General features: G+C 47.2%; 1 protein-coding gene across 1 annotated transcript in view; it reads left to right on the top strand.

Annotated features, from left to right (window-relative positions):
- Positions 1 to 11,540: 11,540 nt before the first annotated feature.
- The window catches only part of LOC120941350 (serine/threonine-protein phosphatase 6 regulatory ankyrin repeat subunit B-like), a 148,204-nt gene continuing 136,706 nt past the window's right edge, over positions 11,541 to 23,038 (top strand). The window contains exons 1-5 of the mRNA XM_040354688.1: positions 11,541 to 11,645; positions 13,252 to 13,350; positions 14,508 to 14,621; positions 15,238 to 15,342; positions 22,080 to 22,178. Coding sequence (XP_040210622.1) covers positions 11,541 to 11,645; positions 13,252 to 13,350; positions 14,508 to 14,621; positions 15,238 to 15,342; positions 22,080 to 22,178 — 522 coding nt within the window. The remainder of the gene's footprint in view (positions 11,646 to 13,251; positions 13,351 to 14,507; positions 14,622 to 15,237; positions 15,343 to 22,079; positions 22,179 to 23,038) is intronic.

The following is a 23,038-nucleotide window of genomic DNA, read 5'->3' as shown; positions in this document are numbered from 1 at the left end:
CTCTGTTCAATCCATCATCCGAAAATGGAAAGAGTATGGCACAACTGCAAACCTACCAAGACATGGCCGTCCATCTAAACCAGGGATCCTCAAACTACGGCCCTCCAGCTGTTGCGGAACTACACATCCCATGAGGCATTGTAAAACTCTGACATTCACAGACATGACTAGGCATTATGGGAATTGTAGTTCCTGAACAACTGGAGGGCCATAGTTTGAAGACCCATGATCTAAACTGACCGGCCGGGCAAGGAGAGCATTCATCAGAGAAGCAGCCAAGAGGCCCATGGTAACTCTGGAGGAGCTGCAGAGATCCACAGCTCAGATGGGAGAATCTGTCCACAGGACAACTATTAGTGGTGCTCTCCACAAATCTGCCCTTTATGGAAGAGTGGCAAGAAGAAAGACATTGTTGAAAGAAAGACATAAGAAGTCCCATTTGCCGTTTGCGAGAAGCATTGTGGGGGAAACGGCAAACATGTGGAAGAAGATGCTCTGGTCAGGTGTGACCAAAATTGAACTTTTTGGCCCAAAAGCCAAACTAACACTGCGCATTACCCTGAACACACCATCCCCACCGTGAAACATGGTGGTGGCAGCATCATGTTGTGGGGATGCTTTTGCTGGTCAGAGTTGATAGGAAGGTGGATGGAGCCAAATACAGGGCAATCTAAGAAAAAAATCTTAGAAGAAAACCAAAAGACTTGAGACTGGGGCGGAGGTTCACCTTCCAGCAGGACAACGACCCAAAGCATACAGCCAGAGCTACAATGCAATGGTAATATATCAGGGGTCTTCAAACTGCGGCCTTGAGGGCCGGATGTGGCCCTTTGCTATCCTTCATCCTACCCTTGGGGAAGTATTGCTCTCAATGATATGAGGCACTATTCCTCCCAATGGCACCAATAATGGGGCACTATTTCTTAGACTAAAAGCAATGATGGAGCACTATTCCTCCTCTTACTGCCCACCAAAACTGGGGCCATGTTTATTCTCACTGATGCTCGGCCCTGGGGCATTTTCTACCCCGACTAGTCATAATCCGGCCCCCCTGAAGTCGGAAAGACCAGAAACTGGCCCTTTGTTTGAAAGGTATGGAGACCCCTGGTTTAGAGCAAAGTGAATTCATGTGTTAGAATGGCCCACTCAAAGTCCAGACCTAAATCCAACTGAGAATATATGGCACAGACGCTCTCCATCCAATCTGACAGAGCTTGAGCTATTTTGCAAAGAAAAATGGGCAAAAATGTCACTCTAGACATGCAAAGCTGGTAGAGACATCCCCAAAAAGACTTGCAGCTGTAATTGCAGCGAAAGGTGGTCCTACAAAGTATTGACTCAGGGGGGGCGCCATACAAATGTACACTACACTTTTCACATATTTATTTGTAAAAAATACATTTACATTTTGGTTGTAACATGACAAAATGTGGAACTTTTTTAAGGCACTGTACTAAATAGAGGCCAATTGGGTTCAAATATTGACTTGTGTAGCGCTACCCCCGTGAGGGCCATTTAACCACTTAAGCCCCGGACCAATATGCAGCTAAATGCCCAGAGGTGTTTTTACAATTTGGCACTGCGCTGCTTTAACTGGTAATTGCGCGGTCATGCAATGTTGTACCGAAACAAAATTTGCGTCCTTTTCTTCCCACAAATAGAGCTTTCCTTTTGGTGGTATTTGATCACCTCTGCGGTTTTTATTTGTTGTGCTATAAACAAAAATAGAGTGACAATTTTGAAAAAAATGCAATATTTTTTACTTTTTTTCTATAATAAATATCCCCCAAAAACATATAAAAAAAACATTTTTTTTCCCTCAGTTTAGGCCAATACGTATTCTACATATTTTTGGTAAATAAAATCGCAATAAGCGTTTTATCGTTTGGTTTGCGCAAAATTTATAGCGTTTACAAAATAGGGGATAGTTTTATTGCATTTTTATTAATTATTTTTTTTTTTACTACTAATGGCGGCGATCAACCATTTTTTTTGTGACTAGGACATTATGGCGGACACTTCGGACATTTTTGACACATTTTTGGGACCATTGTAATTTTCACAGCAAAAAATGCATTTAAATTGCATTGTTTATTGTGAAAATTACAGTTGCAGTTTGGGAGTTAACCAACAGGGGGCGCTGAAGGAGTTATGTTTCACCTAGTGTGTGTTTACAACTGTAGGGGGGTGTGGCTGTAGGTCTGACGTCATCGATTGTGTCTCCCTATAAAAGGGATGACACGATCGATGCAGCCGCCACGGTGAAGCACAGGGAAGCCGTGTTTACATACGGCTCTCCCCGTTCTTTAGCTCCGGGGAGCGATCGCGAGGGGGCGGCTAGAAACAAATAGCCGCGCCCTCATCCCGGATCGCTCCCAGAGGCTTACCGATCGGACCCCTGACCCACGTCTAGGCAGCGACGTGCGGGCACGTCGTTCTGCCTGTCCGTGCCATTTTGCCGACGTATATGTACATGCGGCGGTCGTTAAGCGGTTAAAGATACTGAACTCCAATGGTTGCCTTGACCTTGCAAGTCTCCTGACACTCTGGGTTCAGACATTTCAGCAGCAGTAAATACACTGACTCTGAATAGGGCAAAGTAAACCAAATAATGTTAAGCAGTAAATGGCATTCAGCGGAAAATGGATTAGACAAGAAATGTAAGGCTATTGTTATCTTCTCTATATGGATGATCAAATTAATTGTCTGAATTGTCAATAAAGTCCCTTGAGAAGCAATAAAACAGCAAGTATTAACCAATCCAGGTTTATGGCTGCTGGTCAGAAAAGGGAAGAAGAGTGACCAATTTGATGTCAGACTACTCCCTCTAGCCTCCTGTCGCCACAATCCCCTTTTAACACAAACACTTAGTACAGCCTGACAGGTTTTACCAAAATTATATGACGTTGGTCTCTAAACAAAGTAAACTGAGTACTGTCTATAAACAAAGAAGAGTTCCTTGGTGATATGGGGCCAGATAGACGCCCAACGATCTTGTCCCTTGTGTGTGTGGGGGGGGGGGGGTAAAATAGTCCTGTGATGTAGAAGTTTTTTATCTCCAACTAGCTCAATTGAGCCCTGCATGATTTGGTGGATATGGCATTCAATCAGAACGGTAGTGGTTGTGCGTGTCTCCTGGTAGTTCATCCAAAGATGATGATGTCATCCAAGTATACCAGGACCTCAATCAAATTCATGTCTACCCCGGTGTGCTCCATCAACCTTTGGAACATGGTTGGGGCTCCTGACAATCCCCGAGGCATCCTGTTATACTCGTAGAACCCCAGTAGGCAAATAAATGGCATGACATGTTAAAGCGGTGGTTCACCCTAAAAAACAAGTTTCTACCATGAAATCCAGCATACTAGCGTGAGTTACAGTATGCCTTTATTTTATTTTTTTGCGCCGTACTCACAGTTTAATCCCGTAGTTAAGTTTCAGACTCCCCGCGGGGAATGGGCGTTCCTATGCAGAGGGGAACATGATTGACGGCCGGCTATGGTGCGTCACGCTGCCCGAAAATAGCCGGAGTAGGACTCGGCTTTTCACGGCGCTATACGGCGCCTGCGCACAGACTAGGACTGAGCAGGCGCCGTAAAGGGCCAAGTCCTATTTCGGCTATTTTCGGGAAGCGTGACGCGCCATAGCCGGCCGTCAATCATGTTCCCCTCTGCATAGGAACGCCTACTCCTCGCGGGGAGTCTGAAACATAACTACGGGATTAAACTGTGAGTACGGCGCAAAAAAATAAAATAAAGGCATACTGTAGCTTGCGCTAGTATGCTGGATGGCATGGTAGAATTTTTTTTTAGTTTTTTAGGGTGAACCTCCACATTAAGGACCGATCCTCAGATTAGTGACCACCCCTTACATAACCTACCCCACCTCCCACTAGTCCAATAAACGACTGACAACGTTGTGGAGTAAAATTGGCCTTACGGCCTATTTATTTAACAAATTCTATAATTAACATAAATAACCGTTTTAAATAACTTCATACAAAACTTTACAACATCCTGGTGGTCTGAGAGACCACAACTCCAATTGGACACAGGGACAATAAACTATTTTAACTTCGGCCTCAGTCGCAAGCCCCCGACTCAGAGGCAGTACACCTGTCTGCAGTGACCTACATGTTAACTCCTTCCTGGTCAACCCTCGTTGACCGAAAGGTACCCGTAACCCCCATACCACCTATGGGTACCACCGTTTTTCCCAAAACTTCCTGCCTTTTTTCCTCTTCCAGAGACCCAACAACGCCATCCCCTTCTTCCTGCCTGCAACATGGGGAGGGTGGGTGGGCCGCTTCTTCTTTGCTGTAAAATGGAGGCAGGGCCGGACTGGCCTACCGGGATCCCGGGAAAATTCCCGGTAGGCCGCCTGCATTCAGTGCCCTGAGGCTGCTTTTGTCTCGCTTACAGCTAACACAGCGGCGGGCTGCGGCCGCCATCGCCACAGCCGCGGCCATCGCACTTTATAAATTATGCAGGGAGGGATAGATTGCCGTGTCGCCGTGTCATCACTGTCATGCATGTCAGGAAAAGAAGCGACGGGCCGGCGGGTTGCGGCCGCCACACTTTCCTTTTCATCGGATCCTACGCCTGCGGAGGAATCAGCGTGATCATGTCACCCTTGCGGGGAGGAGCCGAGCAGGAGAACGTCAGAACGCTGTGGTTCTTCTGTTCTATCTCCCCTTCCAACTTCCATCTGCCTGTGCGGCGCCAGCCCCGCCCACTATGTCTGTCTGCAGGGAGGTCACAAGTGAGGGCACAGGAGGAGTGAATGGCGTCGGCCGCCCTCGGAGTTGGAGCACAGGAACTCAGGTCAGGTGAACACATAAATTGCAAATTACAGTATAATTAACCATTGCACGGAGCAGCCCCCCCCCCGGGCCCCCCCTCTCCTCTCTCTGTCAGTGTCACCTACTTTTGCTGCCCCTGAATATTGTAATTTTATAACAATCTCTCCCTCTCTCTCACCAGGCATTGCATGGTGCCCCCCTCCCCCTCTACATGGTGCCCCCCCCCCTCTGTCGCTTTTGCTACCCCTGCAAATTGTAATCTGTACAATAATCTCGGGAGGAGGGGGGGTGGGTAGGTGCACCATGCAATGGTGAGAGAGATTATTATACAGATTACAATTTGCAGGGGTAGCAAATGTGACAGAGAGAGGGGGGGGGGGGGGTGCACCATGCTATGGTGAGAGTCTCTCAGACTCTCACCATAGCATGGTTCACCCCCCCCCCCTCTGTCACCTTTGCTACCCCCCTCTCTCGCCGTTGCACACTCTCTCTCACCGTTGCACTCTCACTCTCTCTCTCTCACCGCTGCACTCTCACACTCTCTCTCTCTCACCGTTGCACTCTCTCACCGTTGCACTCTCACTCTCTCTCTCTCACCGTTGCACTCTCACTCTCTCTCACCGTTGCACTCTCTCTCTCTCTCACCGTTGCACTCTCTCTCTCTCTCTCTACGTTGCACTCTCACTCTCTCTCTCTCTCACCGTTGCACTCTCTCTCTCTCTCACCGTTGCACTCTCTCTCTCTCACTGTTGCTCTCTCTCTCACCGTTGCACTCTCTCACTGTTGCTCTCTCTCTCACCGTTGCACTCTCTCTCTCACTGTTGCTCTCTCTCACCGTTGCACTCTCTCACTCTCTCTCTCTCACCGTTGCACTCTCTCACTCTCTCACCGTTGCACTCTCTCACTCTCTCTCACCGTTGCACTCTCACTCTCTCTCACCGTTGCACTCTCTCACCGTTGCTCTCTCTCTCACCGTTGCACTCTCACTCTCTCTCTCTCACTCTCACTGTTGCACTCTCTCACTCTCTCTCACCGTTGCACTCTCTCACCGTTGCACTCTCTCACTCTCTCACCGTTGCACTCTCTCTCTCTCTCACCGTTGCACTCTCTCTCTCTCTCTCTACGTTGCACTCTCACTCTCTCTCTCTCACCGTTGCACTCTCTCTCTCTCTCACCGTTGCACTCTCTCTCTCACTGTTGCTCTCTCTCTCACCGTTGCACTCTCTCACTGTTGCTCTCTCTCTCACCGTTGCACTCTCTCTCTCACTGTTGCTCTCTCTCACCGTTGCACTCTCTCACTCTCTCTCTCTCACCGTTGCACTCTCTCACTCTCTCACCGTTGCACTCTCTCACTCTCTCTCACCGTTGCACTCTCACTCTCTCTCACCGTTGCACTCTCTCACCGTTGCTCTCTCTCTCACCGTTGCACTCTCACTCTCTCTCTCTCACTCTCACTGTTGCACTCTCTCACTCTCTCTCACCGTTGCACTCTCTCACCGTTGCACTCTCTCACTCTCTCACCGTTGCACGCTCCCACTCACCGTTGCACCCTCCCCCTTACCGTTGCACCCTCTCTCTCACCGTTTCACTCTCTCTCTCTCACACCGTTGCACCCTCTCTCTCTCTCACACCGTTGCACTCCCTCTCTCTCACTGTTGCACTCCCTCTCTCTCACCGTTGCGCACCCTCTCTCTCACCGTTGCGCACCCTCTCTCTCACCGTTGCGCACCCTCTCTCTCACCGTTGCGCACCCTCTCTCTCACCGCTGCGCACCCTCTCTCTCACCGCTGCGCACCCTCTCTCTCACCGCTGCGCACCCTCTCTCTCACTGTTGAGCACCCTCTCTCTCACCGCTGCGCACCCTCTCTCTCACTGTTGAGCACCCTCTCTCTCACTGTTGCACCCCCCTTTCTCTCTCACCATGGCACCCCTCTTTCTCTCTCTCACCATGGCACCCCGGCCCCTCTTGCTCTCTCATGGATTTATTTTTAAATAAAAATGTGCATTTATAATTTCTTTTGGCCTGCAGAGCATTGCACCTCCCTTTCTCTCTCACCATTGCAGCCCCTCTTTGGCTCTCTCTCGTGGATTTCTTTTTTTTTTTTTTAAATCAAACTTTTTTTTTCAGGTAAAAATTTGTGTTTATAATTGTTTTGGCCTACAGAGCAATGCACCCTCTCTCTCACCATTGCAGTCCCCTTTCTGTCTCTCTCTCTCTCTCGTGGATTTTTTATTCATTTTTTATTTTTCAGGTAAAAATAAATGTGCATTTATAGTTGTTTTGGCCTGCAGAGCATTGCATCTCTCTCTCTTGTATTGTTGCAGCCCCCTCTCTCTCTCTGACGTTATGCTGTGGGGCTGGTATAATAATGTTATGGGGCTGGTATGAAATTGTTTCCAGGGCTGGTTTTCATTCCCAGTCCGGCCCTGAATGGAGGAGTGACGCTACGTCACTTCCTCCTTCCAGGCAACTCTCCCATCAGCCCTTCCTTTCCCTGGCCACTCCTATTCCCTTAAAGCAACCTGCTGTTCTAAACCCTGGGCTGTCCCTCCCTGTCATGCCGTCCCTCCTCCTATCGCTTCACTCTCAGCTCTGGGACTCTCTTTTTCTCTCTATCATCAGGGTGCATTTATATTTACCCGCTCTTCAAATCCAGTACACTAAATAACTTTCCCCAGACAGACACTGTAGGGCATCTTCAATACGGGGGGGGGGGGGGGGGGTAGTGTATTGGTCTGGGATGGTCCTCCTGTCCTGTTGTGGATGTACATCCGCAATGTTCCATTTTTTTTTGCACTACCACAATAGCGGCGGCATAGGGGCTTCTAGATGACTTTGATGGCTTCTTGGATGACCCCTGACCTTTTCAGCTCACCCAGCGGCTCTCTGAGGTCTTCTAGGTCGCTTAGGGGTACACGTCAAGCCCTTTCTTAAAACGGTTTATCTTCCTGTAGCCAAATCCGATGTTGGGCACTCTTGGCGCACCCCACGTTAAGGTCATTCTGGGAAAAGATCTTCTGCCATTTGGAGATCTGAAGTCAGACTTTTCTCTGCCACTCAGGAGGCAGCATTTCAGAGCAGGAAAGAAACTTGTTTCTCAACTTATGGTTATCTTCCCCTCCAGCCACTTCAGCCAGAGTCACTGGGGTACCAGGCTTGCCAATTTGGAATAGAATTTCCAAGCTGCATTTCTATGCTGATATGTTAAAGCGGGAGTTCACCCGAATTTTTTTTTTTAACATTAGATTGATGCTCATTTTGTCTAGGGGAATCGGGTGTTTTTTTTTAAATCGAAGCAGTACTTACCGTTTTAGAGAGCGATCTTCTCCGCCGCTTCTGGGTATGGTCTTCGGGACTGGGCGTTCCTATTTGATTGACAGGCTTCCGACAGGCTTCCGACGGTCGCATACATCGCATCACGAGTAGCCGAAAGAAGCCGAACGTCGGTGCGGCTCTATACGGCGCCTGCGCACCGACGTTCGGCTACTTTCGGAAAATCGTGACGCGATGTATGCGACCGTCGGAAGCCTGTCGGAAGCCTGTCAATCAAGTAGGAACGCCCAGTCCCGCAGCCAATACCCGGAAGCGGCGGAGAAGATGCATCTCTAAAACGGTAAGTACTGCTTTGATTGTAAAAAAAACACCCGATTCCCCTAGACAAAACGAGCCTCAATCTAATGTTAAAAAAAAAGTTTTTTGGGTGAACCTCCACTTTAAGTGCTCACTGATAAGGATGTAGTTGACCTGTTCCACCCATTGTTTTTTGGTTGGAACGTTTGGGGATAACCAAAACCTGGCCACCAGCTTCTGAGCTAAATACAATAATCCGATCACCGGCTATATTAATAGAGGGGATATATTTCTTCATCTACCGCTCCCAATATGCATATTAGGGGATCCAGAGGGACCTTAACTTGATAGACTGAGGAAATAACCTCAGTGATATCACCCCAATACCGATGCAACCTGGGACAGCGCCACATCAGGTGAATTAGAGACCCCTCCTCCCCACAATGTTTGGGGCATATAGATGAGGCTCTCCTTCCCCAACAATGCAGTTGTATAGGTGTGCGGTAGGCCCTATGCAGTAAAAATAAATGAGACAGCCTATGCGATTGCGAGACGGAAGTGATTGGACCTGCTTGTAAAGCATGTCCCATGTTTCATCATTTATTTCCCCTAGGTCCTCTGTCCAGCCCCTTCTACTTGGTAAAGTCGCTGAATCTTGTATGGATGGCAGTAAACAAGAGTACATATGAGATATCAGGCCCTTTTGCCCCTGACCGAAAAAAAAACGTCCTTTATCAGGGAATGATTGGAAAGTAAGAGAGTGGAGGTCTGGCCCTGAGCCTGGAGAGCATGTCTTTCCTTGAAGGTACCTATAGAACTGATGTCTGGGGAGGTTGAATTTTGCTTGCAGGTCCAGGAATGATTTTAGTACGTTTTGGTTGTACAATTGCAATATTGCAAATGCCTGCCAGCCTCTGCAACTGGAAACCCCTCCAATTTGAATATTTCCGTTTAATTAGGGTCATTCCATAGTGGGGTTTCTTCAAGAAATCCCGAGATCCTCAAACTAGACCGGACCGTGGTCCAAAGTTTTTTTAGAAGAACAACAGTGGGCGCCGTTTGTGGCAGGTGAGGTAACCCCACCTCCAGACTTGCCAGCACTGAAATGTTCTGCGTCAGTGGCGGCTGGTGCTCAAATTTTTTGGGGGGCACAAACAAACGATAAAAAAAAAGCAGCCTCACTGTGCCTATCAAATGCAGCCACTGTGCCCATCAAATGCATCCACTGTGCCATGCCATCAATTGTCGCCACTGTGCCATGCCATCAATTGTCGCCACTGTGCCATGCCTTCAAACGCAGCCACTGTGCCATCAATCGTCGCCACTGTGCCCATTAATTGTCACCACTGTGCCATGCCAGGAAACGCAGCCACTGTGCTATCAATTGTCGCCACTGTGCCATCAATTGTCGCCACTGTGCCATGCCAAACGCAGCCACTTTGCCATCAAACGCAGCCACTGTGCCATGCCATCAAACGCAGCCACTGTGCCATCAATTGTCCCCACTGTGCCCTTTAATTGTCGCCACTGTGCCCACATCGATTGTCGCCTCTGTGCTCTGTAAAATGCTGCCCCCTTGCCCCCCCACCCGACACTTAACTTTCTGGAGTCAGCCACCCTCTTTCCACGGTCCCTCGATGTCTTCTCACGCCCTCGATGACGCTTCAGCCAATCAGGTTACCGGTAACCAAAACCAGTGAACCTGATTGGCTGAGATGCCTGTCAGTCTTATCCAAGGAACGCACCCCCCCCCCCCCCCCGTGCGTCCCCTGGATAACTATTTGGAAGCCGATTACAGCCTGAGGGCCAACCAGCCAACCAGCTGCCGTTATTCAGATGGCCAGCGCTCACCGGGGGGCCGGCCATCTGAATAGTGGGCAGCAGCAACAATACACAGATTCATGCAATGCATGAATCTGTGTATTGTGTTTAGTGGCGGTGCGGAAGCGAGAGGGGGCGGCGCTCCGGCACCCTCTATGGACGCCACTGCGTCCGCAATAGGTTCTCAATCGAGTCAGATTCCAAATGAGTTTTTACTTAAAGCGGTAGTTCCCCCTCCAAAAATGTTTTACCCTTAGTCTGATGCTCATTTTGTCTAGGGGAATCGGCTAGTTGTTTTAAAATCGAAGCTGTACTTACCGTTGTAGAGAGCGATCTTCTCCGCCGCTTCCGGGTATGGTCTTCGGGTCTGGGCGTTCCTTCTTGATTGACAGGCTTCCGACAGTCGCATCTATCGCGTCACGATTTTCCGAAAGTAGCCGAACGTCGGTGCGCAGGCGCCGTATAGAGCCGCGCCGACGTTCGGCTTCTTTCGGCTACTCGTGACGCGATGGATGCGACCGTCGGAAGCCTGTCAATCAAAATAGGAACGCCCAGTCCCGAAGACCATACCCGGAAGCGGCGGAGAAGATCGCTCTCTACAACGGTAAGTACAGCTTCGATTTTAAAACAACTAGCCGATTCCCCTAGACAAAATGAGCATCAATCTAAGGGTAACATTTTTTTTGAGGGGGAACTACCGCTTTAAGGTTTAGCAGTAAATGGCATCAGCAGAAAATGGATTAGACAAGAAAAGTAAGGCTATTGTTATCTTCTCTATATGAATGATCAAATTAATTGTCAATAAAGTCCCCTGAGGAGCAATAAAACAGCAAGTACTAACCAATAAAGGTTTATGGTGGCAGGTCAGAAAAGGGAAAACAATTTGATGTCAGACTACTCTCTCTACCCTCCCGACGCCACAACACCTTTTAACACAAATACTGAGTACAGCCTGGAACGTTGTACCTAAATTATACGACTCCGGTCTCTAAACAAAGAAGAGTTCCTTGGTGATATGGGACCAAATAGACGCCCAACGCTCCTGTCCCTTGTGTGGGGGGAAGTAGCTCTTTGATGCAGTAGTTTTGTATCTTCAGCTAGCTCAATTGAATGGGCCGAGTGTGATTTGGTGGGTATGGAATTTGAGCAGTATAGTAGTGGTTTTGAGTGTCTCCTGCTAGGGCTTCAATGAAAGAAACGAAGCAATGGTGTCTACAAATAGTGTGTGTGTCATAGGGGCAAATAATAAACAATAATTATGAATTAATCAGCTGCAGCTACAGTGCTTCACTACACAGTGATAATATCAGATGCAATGCTATTAGTAGATAGTTGCGCTAAAGAAACATGTACATCCCCCTTATGTGGCTTGGCACTCCACCTCTGCTGACCCGCTGGGTCCCTGACTTGGCACTTGTTGATGCTTTCCCACTTCATCACCATCCCCGGCTGGTGAGAAGTCTGCTCTGGTACTGGCCTCAGCTTACTTACAGTGGTCTCCAGTAGCAAAGTGGATGGGGTCCCCTTGTGGCGACAGCTTCGCCTCTACCTCCGACCACGACTGGTTCCCCCGGGCCGGCAGAACCGTTACTTCTGGATGTACTACAAGCCCACAGTCACAACCAGTGGCGGTTCGTCCATAGAGGGCGCTGCCCCCTCTGGCTCTCGCACCGCCACTGAGTCTAATAATATAGATTCATGCATTGCATGATGTTATTGTCGCCACTGCCGCTGGTCTATACAGATGGCCGGACCTTGAGCGCCGGCCACCCGAATAACGGCAGCTGGTTGGCTGTACGGAAGTGCCTATCAGAGCCAGCGGGGGGTGCGTTCCTTGGATAAGACTGACAGGCGCCTCAGCCAATCAGGTTGACCGGTTCTGGATACCAGTAACCTGATTGGCTGAAGCGTCATCGAGGGCGGGAGAAGACATCGAGGGACGTGGATGGCTGACTCCAGTAAAGGTAAGTTCCGGGTGGGGGGGGAAAGGGGCATTTTATAGGGCACAGCGGCGATGAAGGGCACAGTGACATCAATGGGCACATTGGTGACAATAGGCACAGTGGGGACAATTGGCACAGCGGCATGAATGGGCACAGTGGCGACAATTAAAGGGCACAGTGACATCAATGGGCACAGTGGCGACAATTAAAGGGCACAGTGGTGACAATTGGCACAGTGGCGACAATTGATGACACAGTGGCTGTGTTTGATGGCATGGCACAGTGGCTGCGTTTGATGGCATGGCACAGTGGCTGCGTTTGATGGCATGGCACAGTGGTGACAATTGATGGCACAGTGGCTGCTTTGATGGCATGGCACAGTGGCTGCGTTTGATGGCATGGCACAGTGACTGCGTTTGATGGCATGGCACAGTGACTGCGTTTGAAGGCATGGCACAGTGGTGCGAATTGATGGCACAGTGGCTGCGTTTGATGGCATGGCACAGTGGTGCGAATTGATGGCACAGTGGCTGCGTTTGATGGCATGGCATAGTGACTGCATTTGATGGCATGGCACAGTGGTGCGAATTGATGGCACAGTGGCTGCATTTGATGGGCACAGTGAGGCTGCAATTTTTTTTCCGTTTGCGCCCCCCCAAAAAATTTTGAGCACCAGCCGCCACTGGTCACAACCCTGCACTACTTCTGGATAGGCTCTCCGATAGCCTAGCAGAGAGCTTCCCAGAGGGGGTTATCTAATGCGGGGAGGGACCCCAGAAGAAGAGGATCGGGGACACTCTGTGCAAATAGAACTGCACAGTGGAAGTAAGTATGACATGTTTGTTATTTAAAAGAACAAAATGGGAACCTTTACAATCACTTTAAATATGACCAAAAGAAAGCTCCATTTGTGTGAAAAAAATTTTTTTTATATGGGTACACTATAGTGCTGCATAATATGCGCAATTGTCATTCAAAGTGTGAGAGCGCTGAAAGCTGAAAATTGGCCTGGGCAGGAAGGGGGTAAAAGTGCCCAGTAGGCAAGTGGTTAATATTTAATATTCATCTAAATAAATATATATATATATATTTTTTTATTGTCTTTTCAATTCCAGGATGGTCGGACTGCCCTGCATGTAGCCGCAGCTTATTCTAAAGACGAGATTGTCCGACTTCTGCTAGCGAAAAAGGCTGAGCCAAATCTTCCCGGAGGGGTACGTGTGCATTTAATTTTATATATATAAAATTGCGCCCGCTCGTGGAATGGCGTCAAACTTTTACCCTTTAAAATCTCCATAGGCGACGTTTAAAAAATTCTACAGGTTGCATCTTTTGAGTTACAGAGGAGTTCTAGTGATAGAATTATTGCTCTCGCTCTAACGATCGCGGTGATACCTCACTTGTGTGGTTTGAACACTGTTTTCATATGCGGGCGCTGCTCACGTATGCGTTTGCTTCTGCGCGTGAGCTCGTCGGGACGGGGCGTTTTAAAAAAAGTTTTTTGTTTTCTTATTTATTTTTATTTATTTTATACATTTTTACACTAAATAAAATAAAAATAAAAAATGGATCACTTTTATTCCTATTACAAGGAATGTAAACATCCCTTGTAATAGAAAAAAGCATGACAGGTCCTCTTAAATATGAGATCTGGGGTCAAAAAGACGTCACATCTTATATTTACACTAAAATGCAAAAAAAAATTGTCATTTGAAAAAATGACAACAAGAAAATATGCCTTTAAGAAGCATGGGCTGAAGTGAGGTTTTGACGTCGCTTACGCCCTGCTATGCTATGAAGATGGGTGGGGGCCATCCCAGCCGAGCAGGACACAGGACGCGATCGCCTCTGCCGCTGCCGACGACTTCCGGTAAGTGGCGGGAGGGGGGGGTCCTCTCCTGCCGCCGATAACGGTGATCTTGCGGTGAATCCGCCGCGGAGACCACCGTTATCGTTAACAGGACCGCTCACAGGAAAGATGGATATCTCTGTTGTGGCAGCGGCAGCGTGTTGAAAATGAAACTAAAATACGAGATTGCGAATCACCGCGCCGCAATGTATTTACGAAAGTACAAAATTACGAATCCATTAAACGAAAATTATTATCGCACAAAATTACGAATTTCGAATCAACGAAAATAAATTAGACAGAAATACGAATCATTCCGTATCAACGAAAATAAAACCGTTACGAAAATACGAACGGGTCCGAATAGGAAAACTTGCATCTTACGAAATTACGAATCTTTACGAATCTACGAAACGAAACAAAAAAAAAAGAATTTTTTTGTTGAGCACATGTCTAGTTCTTACATCTACTCCTCGGAGTTGTGAATACATCTTTATTTGACCAGTATCATTGTCTCCACAGCCAAAGGACCAGTTACCTCTTCATTACACCGCTCAGCGACCCAACGGGGCCATCAGTGTCATCCAGACTTTACTGCGAGCGTCACACAAAGAGGCCAGACTTGTCCAGGACAAGGTAACTATGAACATCTAGAGACAGACAGATAGATAGATAGATAGATAGATAGATAGATAGATAGATAGATAGATAGATAGATAGATAGATAGATAGATAGATAGATACAGGGCTGATCCTAGGGTCACAGACGCCTGGGTGCAGAAATATTTCTGGCGCCCCCCACATGGTCAGAGACTGCAGATTTAATACAGGAGATGGTCAGAGACTGCCGCTATGGTCTCCGGCTGCTTCGCTCTCCTCCTCTGACAGAAGGAGGGAGAGAGGGAGGATGGACTTGGGCAGGAAACACAGTGGCGGCACAGTCTCTCCTCCTCTGATCCACTCCTGTCAGTTTCTGGCAGAGAGAGCTGCCTCTGGACACAGACAAGAAGAGGAGGAGGAGGCGGAAGGGGATCACTCTGGCACTTCAGCATCCCCACCTCTGTGGTTCCTGGGTGCGCTGCACCCCGTGCACCTGCCCAGGATCGGCGATAGATAGATAGATAGATAGATAGATAGATAGATAGATAGATAGATAGATAGATAGATAGATAGATAGATAGATAGATAGATAGATAGATAGAATATTGTACAGAATGCATTATTGAAATGGTCACTATACCTTTCTCCATAGGACGGCTGTATTCCTCTACTGGTGGCGGTGGAGGGCGGTAACTTGGGGATCTGTAAAGAGTTACTTACATCTCACATTGATGCACAACTGAAAGCAAAAAGCAAAGTAAGAAGGCTGATGATACATTGTGTATAGAGAAGTCCTGATTGATATTAAGATTATATATATATATATATATATATATATATATATATATATATATATATATATATATATATATATATACACACAGTATATAAAACCAAACTACAGTTATGTGGTCAAAGATTTGTAGAAACCTAACCATCGCACCTATATGAGCTTGTTGGACTTCCTATCCCAAAACCATGACCACCTCTTCCTCCAAGGCCAATAATATAGATTCAAAAACATAGAATATCCAGGCTCAAACTTACCGACCAATCAGCAACCAACCAAATTCACCTGTCTAACTGTGTGCGTTAAAAACAGAGGTTTAGTTGCACGCATTTGCAAATGCATGTGTAAGCTGCAGGCCCCGTCAAGGCGCTCTGTATACTGCAGTCCTAACTATAACAGTATACAGAGCGCCTTGACAGGGCCTGCAGCTTACACATGCATTTGCAAATGCGTGCAACTAAACCTCTGTTTTTTAACGCACAGAGTTAGACAGGTGAATTTTGTTGGTTGCTGATTGGTTGGTAAGTTTGAGCCTGGATATTCTGGCCCGGATTCAGAAAGGACTTACGACGGCGTATCTCCAGATACGCCGTCGTAAGTCCAAATGTGCGCCGTCGTATCTATACGCGTATTCTGGAAAACAGATACGCCTGAATTTGGCCAAGATACGACCGACGTAAGTCTCCTATGCCGTCGTATCTTGGGTGCATATTTACGCTGGCCGCTAGGGGCGCTTCCGTAGATTTACGCGTTGAATATGTAAATGAGCAAGATACGCTGATTCACGAACATACTTGCGCCGGTCGCAGTAAGCTACGCCATGTACATAAGGCGTACGTCCGGCGTAAGTTTACCCTTCATAAAGCAGGGGTAAGTCATGTTAGGGTATGGACGTCGGAAACGTCGGAACAGCCGTCATATTTTACGTTGTTTACGTAAGTCGTATGTGAATGGGGCTGGGCGTAGGTTACGTTCACGTCGCATGAATGGACCCGGCGTATCTTAGGGAGTAAATTCGACGTGATTCTGAGCATGCGCGCGCATGCGCCGTTCGTTCGGCCATGCATTTACATGGGGTCACGGTTAATTTTAATACAACACGCCCACTACCAGCCTACTTTGAATTAGGTGGGCTTACGCCGGCCATTTTATGTTACGCCAGCGTAAGAAAGGGAGCAAGTGCTTTGTGAATACAGTACGAGCCACTCTAGGTTACGTCGGCGTAGCGCATATCAGATGCGCTACGCCGCTCTAAAGATACGCCAATCTTTCTGAATCCCGGCCTCTATGTTTTTGTATGTATATGCGCCATTTCCAGCACTCCTTATTGTATAGACCAGTCATAGGTAGGGGCAGTGACTTTTGTTTGTTGTATTTATGCCAATAATATAGAGTTGGTTCCTTCCATGGCCATTACCTGCTTGCCGACCGGCGCACGCAGATATACGTCTGCAGCATGGCACGGGCAGGCAAAAGAACATATATATATGTCCCCTCTAAGAAGCAGCATTGTGGACACGCGCGCGCCGCGATCTCCATGACTCCGACCGTGGGCCCCGCGGACTCGATGTCCGCGGGCATACCCGCGATTGTTTTAGGGTGAGGAAGAACGGGGAAATGCTGATGTAAACAAGGCATCTCTACAGTCTTTCTAGTGACAGGACAGTGACCACAGCTTCCTATAATCGGAAGCGTTGATCACTGTGCTGTCACACACAGTCCATCCCCCCTACAGTTAGAAGCACTCCCTAGGGCACACGTTGCCCCTTCCTCGCCCCCTAGTGGTTAACCCCTTCCTTGCCAGTGTCATTTCCACAGTAATCAGTGCATTTTTATAGCACTGATTGCTGTAAAAATGACAATGGTCCCAAAAATGTGTCTGATGTGTCCGCCATAAGGTCACAGTCATGATAAAAATCGCAGATCGCCGCCATTACTAGTAAAAAAAAATTATAATAAAAAAGCCATAATTCTATCCCCTATTTTGTAGACGATATAACTTTTGCGCAAACCAATCAATAAACGCTTATTGCGATTTTTTTTTTACCAAAAATATGTAGAAGAATACGTATCAGCCTAAACCGAGGAAAAACATTTTTTGGGAATATTTGATATAGCAAAAAGTAAAAATATTGTTTTTTTTTTTCAAAATTGTCGCTCTATTTTTGTTTATAGCGCAAAAAATGAAACCCGCAGAGGTGATCAAATACCACCAAAGGAAAGCTCTATTTGTGGGAAAAAAAGGACGTCAATTTTGTTTGGGAGCCACGTCACACGACCACGTAATTGTCAGTTAAATTGACAGAGTGCTTAATCGCAGAAAGTGGCCTGGACTTTGGCCAGCAAAATGGTCCGGGGCTTAAGCGGTTAATATGGAGTTGGCCCCTTCTTCCTCCATAGCTATTAATATGAAATTCCCCCCTTCTTTCCCCACGGCCATTAATATGAAGTTGTCCCTCTCTTCCCCCATGGTCATTAATACGAAATTGGACACCTTTTCCTTCAGGGCCATTATTATGGAGTTGGTCCCTTCTACCCCCATGGCCTATAATATTAAGTTGGCCCCTTCCATGGCCATTATTATGGAGTTGCCCCCCTCTTCCTCCATAGCTATTAATATGAAATTGGCCCCTTCTTCCCCCATGTCTGTTAATATGAAGTTGGCCCCTTCTTCCAATACGGCCATTAATATGTAGTTGGCCCTCTCTTCCCCCACGGCCATTAATATGTAGTTGGCCCTCTCTTCCCCCATGGTCATTAATATGGATGTTGGCCCTCTCTTCCCCCATGGTCATTAATATGAAATTGGCCACCTTTTCCTCCAAGGCCATTAATAGGGAGTTGGTCCCTTCTTCTCCCATGGTCATTAATATTAAGTTGGCTCTTTCCATGGCCATTGATATGGAGTTGGCCCTTGCTTTCTCAGTGGCCATTCATATGGAGTTGGACACTTTTTCCCCCCATAGCTATTAATATGAAGTTGGCCCCCTCTTCCGATACTGTCATTAATATGTAGTTGGCCTTCTCTTCCCCTATGATCATTAATATGAGGTTGGCCCTTTTTTTCCCCAATGGTCATTATTATGGAATTGGCCACCTTTTCCTCCAAGGCCATTAATATGGAGTTGGCCCTTTCTTCCCCATAGCCATTAATATTAAGTTGGCCCCTTCCATGGCCATTTATATAAAGTTGCCCCCCTCTTCCTCCATAGCTATTAATATGAAATTGGCCCCTTCTTCCCCCATGTCTGTTAATATGAAGTTGGCCCCCTCTTCCCCCACGGCCATTAATATGTAGTTGGCCCTCTCTTCCCCCATGGCCATTAATATGGTCATTAATATGGAGTTTGCTCCGTCTTCCCCCATGGTTATTAATATGGATGTTGGCCCTCTCCTTCCCCATGGTCATTAATATGAAATTGGCCACCTTTTCCTCCAAGGCCATTAACCACTTAACGCCCGCCGCACGACTATTTACGTCCGCAAAATGGCACGGACAGGCAGATGGGCGTATATATACGTCCCCGGCTTTCCGCGGGTCGGGGAACCGATCGGGACCCCCTCCGCTGCGTGCGGCGGGCGGCTTACCTCGGGGAGCGATCCGGGACGACGGCGCGGCTATTCGTTTATAGCCGCTCCGTCGCGATCGCTCCCCGGAGCTGAAGAACGGGGAGAGCCGTATATAAACACGGCTTCCCTGTGCTTCACTGTGGCGGCTGCATCGATCGAGTGATCCCTTTTATAGGGAGACTCGATCGATGACATCAGACCTACAGCCACACCCCCCTACAGTTGTAAACACACACTAGGTGAACCCTAACTCCTACAGCTCCCCCCTGTGGTTAACTCCCAAACTGCAACTGTCATTTTCACAATAAACAATGCAATTTAAATGCATTTTTTGCTGTGAAAATGACAATGGTCCCAAAAATGTGTCAAAATTGTCCGACGTGTCCGCCATAATGTCGCAGTCACGAAAAAAATCGCTGATCGCCGCCAATAGTAGTAAAAAAAAAAATTAATAAAAATGCAATAAAACTATCCCCTATTTTGTAAACGCTATAAATTTTGCGCAAACCAATTGAACACTTATTGCGATTTTTTTTACCAAAAATAGGTAGAAGAATACGTAACGGCCTAAACTGAGGAAAATTTTTTTTTTTATATATGTTTTTGGGGGATATTTATTATAGCAAAAAGTAAAAAATATAGCATTTTTTTCAAAATTGTCGCTCTATTTTTGTTTATAGCGCAAAAAATAAAAACCGCAGAGGTGATCAAATACCACCAAAAGAAAGCTCTATTTGTGGGGAAAAAAGGACGCCAATTTTGTTTGGGACCCACGTCGCACGACCGCGCAATTGTCTGTTAAAGCGACGCAGTGCCGAATCGCAAAACCTGGCCTGGGCATTTAGCAACAAAATGGTCCAGGGCTTAAGTGGTTAATAGGGAGTTGGTCCCTTCTTCCCCCATGGCCATTAATATTAAGTTGGGTTTTTCCATGACCATTAAAATGGAGTTGGCCCGTGCTTTCTCCGTGGCCATTCATATGGAGTTGGCCAGCATTTTCCCCCATAGCTATTAATATGAAGTTGGCCCCTTCTTCCCCCATAGCCGTTAACGTGGAGTTGTCCCCCTCTACCCCATGGTGTTAGTAAACAGGACAAATAGAGAGGGTGAATTACTTTAACGGGGGCAAAGACAGCACTAAAAACTGACAAGCGTTCTAATCCCTCTCCACTCTATCCAAAGCTAAAAAAGTTTTGCCATTAGTTATACGTTAATGTGGAGCCCTCGCCCCCGCCCTCCACCATGGCCATTAATAAAGATTGGGTCCCCCGTTTGTGGCTTTACCAGCTTCCATACTTCGGGGGAAATTCTTTGCAAGATTTTGGAGAATGTCTGTAGGGTTTTGTACCCATGTGTGAGGTCTGGTACTGATGTTTGATGAAGAGACCTGGCTGGTCATCGGGATTCCAGTTCAACCCAAATATGTTCAGGACTGAGGTCAGGGCCCTGTGCAGGACAGTCGGGTTCTTCCACACCAAACTTATCAAACCCTATCATTGTAGAGCTGACTTTGTACACGGCGGACAGTCATGTAGAAACAGAAAAGGGCCTTCATCAAACTGTTACCACAAGATTGGAAGAACACAATTATCCACCATGTCTGAGTGATGCAGTAATTGTCTTTCTCTGGAGACACCAGAAATCCATCCATACAATGTGCTTATTACCATATAGTAGTGATGAAAAGCACCTTCAATATTCAATGTAACTTTTCTATAACTGTAGACAAATCTCTCAAGGACTCTGCTCCTTCCTCTATCTCAGGGTTCTCCAAACTGTGGCCCGAGGGCCAGATGTGGCCCTTTGCTAGACTTTATCTGGCCCTTAGGGCACAATTCCTCCCACTGACATGAGGCACTATTCTCCCCATTGACACCAACAATGGGGCACTATATTATCCACTGATACCAATGATGGGATAATATTCCTCCTACTAATAGGGGGAATACTCCTCTTCCTATTGACCACCAACCCTGAGGCCATATTTGTTCTCACGGATGCCGGGCCTGTGACATTTTCTCCCTTGCTGGCCCCAATCCGGCCCTCCTAATGTCTGAAGGGCAATAAAGTGGCCCTTTGTTTGAAAAGTTTGGAGACCCCTGCTCTATCTAACGCTCCTCTCCTGAAATACTCTGCTCTTCTGGAGGACTCTGCTCCTTCCTCTATAACTCTCCTCTCCTGAAATACTCTGCTCTTCTGGAGGACTCTGCTCCTTCCTCTACAACTCCCCTCTCCTGAAATACTCTGCTCTTCTGGAGGGCTCTGTTCCTTCCTCTATAACTCTCCTCTCTTGAAATACTCTGCTCTTCTGGAGGGCTCTGCTCCTTCCTTTATAACTCTCCTCTCCTGAAATACTCTGCTGGAGGACTCTGCTCCTTCCTCTATCTAACTCTCCTCTCCTGAAATACTCTGCTCTTCTGGAGAACTCTGCTCCTTCCTCTATAACTCTCCTCTCCTGAAATACTCTGCTCTTCTGGAGGACTCTGCTCCTTCCTCTATCTAACTCTCCTCTCCTGAAATACTCTGCTCTTCTGTAGGACTCTGCTCCTTCCTCTATAACTCTCCTCTTCTGAAATACTCTGTTCTTCTGGAGGACTCTGCTCCTTCCTCTATAACTATCCTCTCCTGAAATGCTCTGCTCTTCTGTAGGACTCTGCTCCTTCCTCTATAACTCTCCTCTTCTGAAATATTCTGCACTGTTGGAGGACTCTGCTCCTTCCTCTATCTAACTCTCCTCTCCTGAAATACTCTGCTGGAGGACTCTTTTTCTTCCTCTATAACTTTCCTCTCCTGAAATACTCTGCTCTTCTGGAGGACTCTGCTCCTTCCTCTATAACTCTCCTCTCCTGAAATACTCTGCTGGAGGACTCTGCTCCTTCCTCTATCTAACTCTCCTCTCCTGAAATACTCTGCTGGAGGACTCTTTTTCTTCCTCTATAACTCTCCTCTCCTGAAATACTCTGCTCTTCTGGAGGACTCTGCTCCTTCCTCTATCTAACTCTCCTCTCCTGAAATACTCTGGGTTGCTCTCCTGTTGCCCGGTGGGCAGCACTTTATTAATGATGATGATCAGTGTACAGTCCCAGTGATGTGATTGGAGTATAACGTGTCACTGTACTGCCTGTCGATAACAGAAATGTGGTGACTCAGCACTTCATGCCTGTTGTAGAAAGCGAGATGTGGAGGTGGCCAGACTCCTGGTGGAATGTGGAGCTCCTGTGGATGACCAGAATGTAAGTACCTGGATCTCCCTACTCCATACATTACTAATCATACAAGAGAGAGAAGAAGCACACGTGTCTCGGCACTTCTTCTGAGTCCACCCAAAACTGATATCTTAGGTATAGATGGTCAGACCCCGGATTCTTATATACAGTATCTTCTATACCCCAAAAGAGTATGACTGCCATCATTCCTGACTCTGTCCCAATCAGCCTTTGTGAGTTCCAACTCATCGTCTTACATGCTCCATAACATAGAATAATAAAATATCCAACAGGGATGGTGGGAACCCCTCATAATGGGCACATCAGGTGTACAGACCTGGGAACTCCGCACAGGGATGGTGGGAACCCCTTATAACGGGCACAGCAGGTGTACAGACCTGGGAACTCAGCACAGGGATGGTGGGAACCCCTTATAATGAGCACATCAGGTGTACAGACCTGGGAACTCAGCACAGGGATGGTGGGAACCTCATAATGGGCACAGCATGTGTTCATTCTCAGCACAGGGGTGGTGGGAACCCCTCGTAATGGGCACAGCAGGTGTACAGACCCAGGAACTCAGCACAGGGATGGTGGGAACTCCTCATAATGGGCACATCAGGTGTACAGACCCGAACCTCAGCACAGGGATCTCAGCAATAAACTGGGATGTTGAAGGTAAATACAAGAGGATAAATTGGGATTTTTAAGGTGCAGAATGAGATGAAATAATATCAACTATGATATATATATAAATATATATTTAAACAGCAAATTTTTATTTTTTAAAAGGTAACAATTGGCAAGTACATATCAGTAAAGTTTTATGGATACATAACTGTGAAATGGAGTTCCCAACATGTTTCGCCCATATGTTGGGCTTCTTC

This window comes from Rana temporaria, chromosome 5, assembly GCF_905171775.1.
Source record: "Rana temporaria chromosome 5, aRanTem1.1, whole genome shotgun sequence".
Classification (NCBI taxonomy): Eukaryota; Metazoa; Chordata; class Amphibia; order Anura; family Ranidae; genus Rana; species Rana temporaria.
The sequence above is the reverse complement of the archived record's forward strand: the minus strand, read 5'-3'. Positions and strand labels throughout refer to the sequence as shown.